General features: G+C 33.8%; 1 protein-coding gene across 8 annotated transcripts; it reads left to right on the plus strand.

The window, feature by feature from the left end:
• Positions 1-106: 106 nt before the first annotated feature.
• Positions 107-10,708, plus strand: LOC100876389 (cofilin/actin-depolymerizing factor homolog). 8 transcript variants are annotated; one of them, XM_076538120.1, is made up of 12 exons: positions 107-307; positions 664-922; positions 1,031-1,435; positions 1,518-1,758; positions 1,844-2,570; positions 2,652-2,919; positions 2,999-5,346; positions 5,747-5,978; positions 7,314-7,512; positions 7,806-8,156; positions 8,662-8,791; positions 9,751-9,977. In XM_076538120.1, exons 1-7 carry the CDS (start codon positions 227-229, stop codon positions 3,103-3,105), a joined length of 2,088 nt encoding a protein of 695 aa, XP_076394235.1. In that variant the 5' UTR covers positions 107-226; the 3' UTR covers positions 3,106-5,346; positions 5,747-5,978; positions 7,314-7,512; positions 7,806-8,156; positions 8,662-8,791; positions 9,751-9,977. The 8 variants fall into 8 exon arrangements, with proteins under 8 accessions (XP_076394235.1, XP_076394236.1, XP_076394234.1 ...); XM_076538121.1 differs by having other exon boundaries at positions 7,847-8,156; XM_076538119.1 differs by having other exon boundaries at positions 7,859-8,156.
• The last annotated feature ends 72 nt before the right edge of the window (positions 10,709-10,780 follow it).

Genomic DNA, 10,780 nt, shown 5'->3' on the forward strand with positions numbered 1-10,780 from the left:
GTACAAATAAATGTGTATATAAATAGTACATGGTCAATTGTTTGTTCAACTGCAGAGCCATGTAACTAAAATGGGTGGTGTATTATATGCTACTGTTGGTGTTAATGCTTAACGTTTTCGGTTCTACGCGGTCTTCCTAGTTTATTGTATCTTGCATGACGTTAGGTTTATCTTTGTTAGGAGGGCGTGCAATTTTCACGATCTCCGTTTGTAAACTTTCGTGACGATGCCAAAGAGAAAGAATCAGGCTCTCATAGATTCTGATAGTAGTGGCAGTGCTTCAGAAAGTGGCTCAGATTTGGATAATGTAAATGATCTAACCTTACATAAAAATCTCATGTTATTTTACATTATTTCCATTTTATACTTTTTATTAATTTTGTATGCCTCATAAGTCAAATAGACATGTTTCCATAGTATTACTATTCAAGTCGATATAAGTCTAATACCCCCCATTCATGTTATAAAAAATATAGAAATGAACATTATTTCACATAACCTGTTAAGTTTCAAATAATAGACGCTCAGTTTTTTACTTGAAACATCTGATCAATTACTGGGAATTTATGATTTTAGTAGTTGTACTTTAGTAGTTGTAAGTTTATTTAATATATGTATATAAAATATGTGAAATTTAATTACAAATCTGTGAACTTGAATTAGGATTTATTATCACTTGCTAAAAAGAAGAAAGGCAAAGCTCAAGATGATTCTCAATCTAATGAAGAGACTGGACCCACTAAAAAAGATAATAAACATGATTCAGATACATCAGATTCTGATGATGATTGGGGTACAAAAGCTGGTAAAAATAAAAAGAAGAAAGTACCAACCAAGAGAAATAAACGTAAGATGACAAGATCTAGTAGCGAAGAAAGTGCTAGTGAAAAGGAACCTGAGAAGGTCTCTGAACCAGAAGAAGGTAATTATTTAAATGCACAGTCACTCCATTCATTACTTAAATAAGTAATTAATAATTGTATTAATATTTAGAACTTTATGAAGATAAAAAGTTATTTTATATTTGCAGGTGAGGTATCAGATTCAGATGCTAGTGTTTCTGATTCTAGCCAAGAAGAATTTAATGATGGCTATGATGATAAATTAATGGGAGATGCAGAAGATCAGGCCAGACTTGCTCAAATGACTGAAAAAGAACGTGAACAAGAAATTTTTAAACGGATTGAACAACGTGAAATTATGAAGACAAGATTTGAAATTGAAAAGAAATTGAGGATGGCTAAAAAGCAGGAATTGAAAAAGCAGAAGGAGTCAAGAAAGAAAGAAAAAGGTGTAGAAGAGAAAAAACTTGACAGAGCTCCAGATCCTAAAGAACGAAGTAAAGATCGTAAAAAAACAATAGAAGAAAAACAGGATAAAAAATTCCATGCAATGTCTCTTCTAAAAGCAAGGCGAGAGGAGAAGAAAGAAAGAGGTAATTTGGCAAAGAAGATGAATATAACATTTATTTTAAAAAAGGATGTGTTTATATGAATATGATATCTTTTCTTCTGTAGAAGAGAAAGAAAAACAGAGGATAGAGCAACAGCAGCAACAATCAAAGGATATGGAGGAAGAAGAGTTGGAGGATGATCATAAAGGAGGTGCAAATAAAACAAAACTTAAAGCGTCAGATATTTATTCTGACGATAGTGGTTCATCGGACAGCGGTGAAGACGAAGAAACGGCTAAGCCATCATCCCACCGTAGATCATCTTCAAGCGATAGTAGGGATTCTGATTCTGACAATGACAAAAAGTCAGTATTTATTTCCTGCTTATTCAGAATATTAATTTAATGTCAGCAGCTGTATTTCAATACAATCAAATAAATTATTTTGCAGATCTATCTCTAGTACCAGAGCAAAACCGAAGAAACCAGTATATGTCAGTACCAAGGAAGATCTTAATAAAATTAGATTATCTCGTCATAAAATGGAAAGATTTGTACACTTACCATTCTTTGATAGAGTAGTGCAAGGTTGTTTCGTTAGAATTGGTATTGGAAACAACAATGGAAAACCAGTATATAGAGTAGCTGAAATTAGTGGTGTCTGTGAAACTGGGAAAATTTACCAACTAGGTGGTACTAGAACAAACAAAGGACTGAAACTGAGACATGGGGCACAGGAACGTGTATTTAGATTAGAGTTTGTATCCAATCAAGAATTTACTGAATCTGAATTTTTCAAATGGAAAGAAACTTGTGCTTTGCAAGGAATATCGATGCCTACGTTTGAGGAAGTTGAACAAAAATTAAAAGACATTAAAGAAGCTCTAGTATATGAATTCAAAGAGGAAGATATCGAGAAAATAGTAAGAGAAAAGGAAAGGTTCAAACAAACTCCGTATAACTATGCGATGAAAAAAGCACAGCTTATGCGTGAAAGGGATGCAGCTAACTGTAGAGGGGACGATGAAACTGCCAGTCGACTTAATCAAGAATTAAGTGAACTCGAAGAACGCGCTTCTGAACTTGATAAAATGCGTACTGCAACAATATCTAGTATATCTTATATCAACGATCGTAATAGAAAGAAAAATGTCGAAGAAGCAGAAAAAGCAATCATGGTAATTAAGTTGTATACACTAAATTATATGAAAATTGAAACATATTCATTTTACGAAATTAATCCATTTTTCATATAACAGGAGGAAGTTAAAGCTAATAAGGGTAAAAAAGTAGATGATCCATTTACTAGGAGAAGCACAAAACCAAGAATGGTTTTTAAACCTGAAGATGAAGAGGTATCGTCTACCGTTCCAGTAAACGATAAATCTAGTCCTCAACAAACAGAAACAATAACAGCAAATAACGAGAAAGAAAATGGACAAGAGACGAAGAAGAAACAAAGTACCGAAGATTTATTTAATGCTCATGATTTTGATATTACAATAGATTTGGAAGTACCAATTCCAAGTAAGTTACACAAGAAATATTTTTTATTTTCATACATGTAAAAAGCATATATTACATATATGCATTTTTTCTTTTTCAGACAACCCTGTTAGCGTATTGCCAAAACCTATTAGTAATATTAAAGATACAGGACCTCGACGATCTTTAAATTTAGAAGATTATAAAAAGAAGCGAGGGCTCATCTAACGTTTCTTTAACTTTAGAAAAAGGAAATCAGTTCTTGGTGATCTGATTAATTGTAAAGATAAAAATGAAATCTTGTAACAGTTGACTGAGAAACTAGCTTATGTATAGTTCTCGTATATCGTTATTTTTTTGTTATTATAAATAATGACTCTTTCTTTTAGAAAGGATATAGGTGGTTCCTACCATGTAATTCTAGTTAAAACATCATAATTATTGTATTCTTTACGGAAGAATACAATTACAACGTTTATAAAAACATTTATGTTTTTGAGAAACGCTATTAAACAGTACTTAAGCAGAGAAAGTATTACAATTTGGATTATTTAAGAGCTTCGTAACTGCATTTGTTCTATTTCAGTAACGTAATTTTTTATCTTTTTTAAAAATATACTTATTCCTTGTATCTTTGAAGGAAAAGTATAAATACGAAACTACTGATTTATTAATACTGAATTAGAAATTTTAATCATGAAAATCAATATCGGTTATAAATATATTAATCATGATTTACATATATTATTATAATATTTTTCTGTGTTCTGTACGTTAAAATAAACATTAACAAGCGACCACCTCATGACAAAAGAGACATGAAAGCTATACGAATTTAAATTAAGGATAAAAATGTGTTTTTCTAAGTTATATTTACTATAGTTAATTGCTTTATATGAGAACATCATGAAGATTATGATATTTCTAGGTATTTTTCAATTTTTTGCAGTGTTCTGATAATGTTATTCATGTTGCATATTGCTGCCAATATAATTTGGCTTCAGAAGCTTCAAAACATGTTTTACTATAAAAAGTTGTACATATTCTCTATACAGTTCAAGTAATCTAACTTGATACGCTCTTATATGTATATATACATCTTTTCAACTGATTATATATATGTATAAGATATATTGAAAAACGACAAAAATATTTTTAGATACATACATTTTTTCAGTTTAGTAATCAATAATTATTGTTATTTTTAATCTCGTAAGTAGAGTAAATACTTAAAAACTCTATCATAGTAATATCATTTTTGTTAATATCTAAAAAAGTTAGATATTATCAGGATCTTCTATTTGTTCACAATGTTATATTTCTTATAATACATAATCATATCTTGAATAAATAAAATTCTATATTTTTTATTAAGAAGTATGCATTTTTTATACTGATGTAAAATTGATTTCATTGAAATTAATAGTACAAAAATAATTCTTTTAATAAGTAAAGTAACTGCTCATAAAATTAAATAAATATTTGTCTATAAAAATATATCATTTTAATATGAGATTTTATTTATCCAAGATATAGTAGCTTATCCGTAAAAATCATAAATGCTTGTGTAAATTGGTGAACTATAACTCATACAATGCTAAGTAGAAGTGATTGTCCAATTATTGAAGTGAAACATGTATTTGCAGTTACTCATACATTTGCCAAAATTGTATATATATGTATCTAAACAGTATATTATTAAAAAAAAACTGTAGAGGAATTCATATTTTTATTTGCGTGACCAAAATTTTATATGTTTAAAAACTTCTAAGCATATAAATTAGATTTTTTCCAAAGATCTAATTAAGACTTCAATTTTTTTATGTAAAACTATTTGTAGGAACTGAACTGAGAAACATTACTTATAACACTCGATTTTTATATTAAACAAAATAAATTACAAAATATGTTCTAATATATTTTTACTATTCCTAGTATATATTAATATTACAACAACTATGCTTCAACGTGAAATATATGGTTCAACACATTTTAATTTACAAATTACTCTACTTATAAAATAATATTTAATTACATTGTACATTAAATATTAGAGCAATAATCTAAGACTAATTACGCTAAAAATACTCTTTAAATGTATCAAGTATGCTTTCAAACTGTGTAATTGACAACAGTATTATAATAATATAATATACATACAATATGGGCATAAATCTACTTTTATTTTACTCTAGTTCAACCAAACGTATCTTTATATATTATTTTAGTCCATGTAAAGATTAAATATCTGCGATATCAGGAATTATCAGTGATTTCGAACTCATGATTCCTCAATTTTTACCGATAGAGTTAAGATTATTGTCCATTCGATATCGTGCTGTCACGGTTCGGAGTATTTTGAAACTGTCAAGTGTATTGCGCGTCGTGCGCACGCAAAGCATGCAGCATGCGCACGAAACGACGCGCGACGTCTGTATGCGGTCGCTTGCATGCCGCTGCCCATATAAGGTAATTTCCCCATGTCCCTCACAACGATTGGTCAATAAGACCGGCAGGTCGCATCAATGATTAATTCACATAAATAACACGTTATTGTTACTAGAATCAATCTTACTTCCATGTTAGGGCATCGAGGAACTTACCGAACAATCTTATTTTTAAGATAACCTAAAGAAAAAGCATATTCCAATTGAAATTAAACAGTGTATGAACGATCGGCATGACCGCATCGCACGACGCGTGCGCACTGGAACAATCTTACCGGCTCAAAAACGAAATTCATACCCATGCGAATGTAATTCGTTAATTTATCGCGAAAAGAATATCATCCCTGGAATACACGATTTATCAGTGAATTTTCTCCAGAAAAGTACTTGTATATACGATCATGACTTTTTCTTAATCATAGATCGGCCAATCAAGACGGAGTTAATCAGAGTGCGCGCGCGCAGGCGTAGGGATACAGGATTCGCGGATAGCTGGCTGAGAGAGGAGCCTCCCTTCCCGTTCGTTTATGAGCCGCGACCCCCGCGACTGGACACTGCGCCTATCCAGTTCCACCAGACCGAGCCTCTCGTGAAAGTGTAGGTTAAAGTGCTTGTTTACGTGATTCTTCTTACTGGCTACGACATCGCAAAATGGTAAATATCATATCGTGCATGTATCTACCTACGAAAAAATGTCGGCAATCCTACAGGAACCGGTAAACGGCTTACTTTGTGGTTATGGCCGAAGCAGACGCGCCGGTCGCCATTTCTATCCCGGCAATACGCCGCGAGAACGACGGCTTTCTTCTTTTGGCCACGCCAATCGACCAATTTTGTTGCCTTCGACTTCTCCTTTGGAATTGTCGATGCAACTGATTTTCGTACTTGCAGTAACGAAAGAAGGAAATTAACACTTCTCGTGTAGGGTGCATTTTTACGTGCCAATCGCGATTCCTTGCTTCCAGGAAACGAATGATTCATTTCCAGTTTCGCGATACGACAGTCAAATACTTCAAACAGCAATTGTGATTGGTGACGGGAGAAAATTGTACGTCGTGGAAAAGTAGAATTTTGCAGTTATGTTGTAACATATCGCCGTATGGTAATTCATTCGATAAATTCCTTTTAGTTATTCGTAGTAATTAATTATAACAAAATAGAAAATCTGCTTGCTCCTTAGGACATTCTTACTTCATTTATTTTTTCAGGTTTCATATCACGTGTTCTGATTCGATTATTAACTGATGCAGTTCAAATTTTTCAAAATATTCAATAAAAGTAATAGCGTATATAGTGCAATTTTTAAATACAATTTCAGAGTAAAGATTATTTGCTTCCGTTCTATCTGTTAAGTACCGATTACATTGGAGTGTATAAAGTATATTTAAGTACTATTATCGTCATACAATTTCGTCTTCAGCTCGAACATTTCTCGAATTTGCGTCGTAATTGCCAAAAATTTATATAACAAACGTACGTTATGCCAGATTGAAATTTCCTTCCAATCTTAAAAGGTGTCGAAATATCGAATTTTATTATCGATCGGTTACTACGGTTCGACTGCATCAGTACATATTTCTTCTTTTTAAGCATATGTGTTTCGTATTCCTTCCAGTTAGTATATAATTGCAAACAGTATCATTATCAAATATGTTTGTGAACTTAGATAAGAGTATTTACAAAATTAGTAAACCTATTGCACTGTACAATTCTTGTATGAAAGGGTGCTATTAGACGATTATCTTTTGTTTCATGTACATAGATAATTTAATAGTTACGAACGATGACAGATGCATTGTTATTGTTCAATCTTTTTCTTTAGAATTCGTATTAATCCTATACGCGATAGACTTATCAGAGTTCCGGAAGAATTCATTAAGTAGTAGTCGCGTTCCGTTTCCGGCAAATTGGCGACAGAAAATTAGCCACCCGAAACTGGCACAAGTAGTAACTACCATTCCCCGAATACATTTTAAATATTTATGCTAGTTGCCGATAGACGCTGTATCCTTGGTAATGAAGAGTTGGGTTTCCTTGAGAAACTAACCCTCCCTCCCCTCTCTAGCTTTGTGGATGACAGTGAACTACAAGAGTTCTGGTAGAGAGGGAAAAATTCAATGAGCCCGTAAGGAGGTCGGTTCTTGCAGGCCAGTGACTCTCAAAGTTCACTGACGCCTTTGCGAATATGGTGAATAAGCTGATTATCTTCGACATTACGATGATTAATTTTGCTGGATGTTTTTTTTATTCGTCATCGTATCGCTTTTCCTCGTTCGTATTGACAGTTAACGCGCTCTCTAATTGCGTGATCGAAGTCTTCGTAATAAATATGGAAGAATTAAAGAAATCTGGGTAATTAAAAACTGAAATCAGTATTCTCCGGTAGTTTTTTCTCAAGGTCTAGTAAACATGTACATCTTATTTTTTCGCGACATGTGCCAAATATTTACTATTTTTTTGCATTTTTGTTTTTACGAGCAGACCGAAAGGTGTCGTATAAAATTGTACGTGTAAATGACCAGTTTTCTCGGCAGTCAAACAATCGAGCATATCGCTCTTCGTCGGTGAATCATCTTCCGTTTGACCTTGTGCCACACACAAGAGACGTTTACAACAACGCCCTAGAGGGAGCCAAGTCTGGCTCTAACCGGCATCCCTCGTCGTGTCAGAATATCGACCGAGGAATTGCATCCTCCATCCACTGGCTGTCCTCCAACCACGTTACACTTTTCGTCGACCCTTTTGCACCCCAATCGACCTTTACGTTCATTATACCAGAGTGGACAAAACTGCTCGCTGAAATACTCGCTTGGAAATAGTGTACAATCATCGGTCAGTAGAAATAAGCGATATTTATACTGCTAATAAAAAGTAAAATACATGTGTTAAAAATTTCAAAATTTACTATGTATAGCCTTCTTCCTTTATATTATTTTTCCTAAGGAAGCCTATCGTGCTCCGACCTTTTATTGCTGTGAATAACAGTTTACAATTATACAGTGACACACGCTGGCAAACTATCCGTTTTGACTTGAAATATCGAATTACATTTTATGCGACTAATTTTAGCGATTTTGCAACTTGTTTACAATGATAAAACTTCGTGTTCCTTGGGAATACAAGGACGCCCTTTTTACAATCTGAATAGTTTCGATTCGAAAGCGTTGATCTTAGACGCAAGCCGTTTCAAAAATAACTATCCTACTTCGAACTTTTCACCGTGCGTGCAAGTCGCGCGTCTATGGTGTGTTAGTATATCTCTTCCATTTCTACCCCCCTCTGGGCAGGATCTTCAACCGAGCGTCGTGTCATGGTCGTATTTTACAAATTTCCACAGAGTGGAAGAAACACGCAGTCGAACGGACCTCCGTACCGTGTGGCACGTGCCCGAGAGCAAGAGATAACTTTAGAAATGGACGTCGGATTTCTTTTAGCGTCGGATTCGTGCGTGGGAAGACTTTATTTCGGTACGTCCCCTACGTTTGCCCGCGAAATAAGCTTAAACGGCCAGACTAACACGACGCGCGTAATACTGATAGTGTTGATACTGGCACGGCCTCCTCTTTAGTATCCAGCGGTCGTTATATCGTAATATACAGAGAAACATGTCCGACGTTCTTAACCTATGTTCTCCCGATATTAAAAAAGAAAACAAATATTGTTTATTCGAAGAAATGAAGTTGAGATAGGAGGATAAGCGATAATTGCTACGATCAAAGGGTTAAATTTTACCATTGTATCCTTTACCAAGCTTTTTGCACATAATGTCATTGTATCATATATTATGAAATCTTGAAAGAGTGATGGTAAAGTTTCACCGACTAAGGGTTCGATCGTTACGTGTTGGATCTCCGCGCGCTAAACCGCCGTGCATCATCTCTCCACGCGTTAAATTGTCGCATAATGTATAGTCAAGTTGTATCGTCACATCTTATAATGCCACGCATTATATCATTATACGTTCCTTTTCCACAATTTTTGATCTTACATTCCTGTCATGGATCATATCGTAAAACTCTATTGCATATATATTTGGATCGATATTGTGATGATCACGGCGATAAGATTCAAAAAGCGATAAATTTAAATGAAATTTTATGTTTTTATTCATGTACCACAATTACGTCTCATAAAATCGTATAAAGAGTTGCCATAACGTGGAGTCGATATCAGTTTCAACAGGTATGATTATTTATAAACAAGCTTTTTATCGAGTTATTATGCAATTTCATGACTCAGTATTACATCTGTTTCGTCTTTATGGTATTGATTGCATGTCACTTGAAATTTTGTATTTCTAGTCGTGCAAAGACAATATTTTTTCTTGTACAAGACATTGTCACAGACGTTTATGACGAGAATATTCGATTGAAGAAATTGATAGTAAATGAATTGAAAAATAATTGCTGTTTCTTTCTTTGTTTAGGCATCCGGTGTAACAGTAGCCGATGTTTGTAAGACAACATACGAGGAGATTAAAAAAGACAAAAAGCATCGATATGTAATCTTTTACATTAAAGACGAGAAGCAAATCGATGTTGAAGTCATCGGACCTCGCGACGCAGCTTACGACGCTTTCCTCGAAGACTTGCAAAAGGGTGGTAGTGGAGAATGTCGCTATGGCCTTTACGATTTCGAATATACTCATCAGTGTCAGGGTACTTCCGAGGTAACATTTTGATTATCATATAATGCATATTAAATAATGATCGATCAATACATGGAATATTAAATTGTCATTTACTATCTTTCAGGCATCAAAGAAGCAAAAACTGTTCTTAATGTCGTGGTGTCCTGACACGGCTAAAGTTAAGAAGAAGATGTTGTACTCCAGTTCTTTCGACGCTTTGAAAAAATCTTTAGTCGGCGTGCAAAAATATATACAGGCAACAGACCTTTCAGAGGCTTCTGAAGAAGCTGTTGAAGAGAAGCTCCGAGCCACTGACAGGAATTAGGAGTATTTCAGCAAATCCAAAATTATTAATATTAATGAGAGAAATCAAGTGAAAAACAGTACGCAAATTCCCTTCCCCAAAACAATGCTCTATACCGCCATCGCGTCGAAGGTTCGCGTTTTTACACATTTTTCACGTTTAAACGAAAAAGACTACTAAGTATTTGCGCTACATGTATTAGTCATTGGGGAACGTAAACATTAGCAGAAAGGAATGTAAAAGAAACACAAAATATATAAGGAAAAACACTTTTCATACTGCGAACGTTGTGTGAATCTGTCTGATATAATATTAATATTATACTATTATTATAATTATAAGATACTTGTAAAAGAATAACAATTTACAACCAGTCAGGCAGTAAGAATGGAAGCATTACATTTTTGTCATCGGCTGTATAATGTTTAAATTAAATTCATTTCATAATGACTTCTTGTGAGATCCCAGTAAGTCCCATATTTCCTATCGTTGCGTGAAATTGTTTGGTTTGTAATAGAAGAA

The sequence above is a fragment of the Megachile rotundata genome, chromosome 12, assembly GCF_050947335.1.
Source record: "Megachile rotundata isolate GNS110a chromosome 12, iyMegRotu1, whole genome shotgun sequence".
NCBI lineage: Eukaryota > Metazoa > Arthropoda > Insecta > Hymenoptera > Megachilidae > Megachile > Megachile rotundata.

Bases quoted from the DNA above. Each gene is read 5' to 3' on its own strand.
- LOC100876389 (XM_076538120.1), top strand. From the start codon at position 227: ATGCCAAAGAGAAAGAATCAGGCTCTCATAGATTCTGATAGTAGTGGC. The intron at 1,436-1,517 runs GTAATTTGGCAA...TTTCTTCTGTAG, and splicing joins AGAGGAGAAGAAAGAAAGAG to AAGAGAAAGAAAAACAGAGG. The intron at 2,920-2,998 runs GTAAGTTACACA...TTTCTTTTTCAG, and splicing joins TTTGGAAGTACCAATTCCAA to ACAACCCTGTTAGCGTATTG.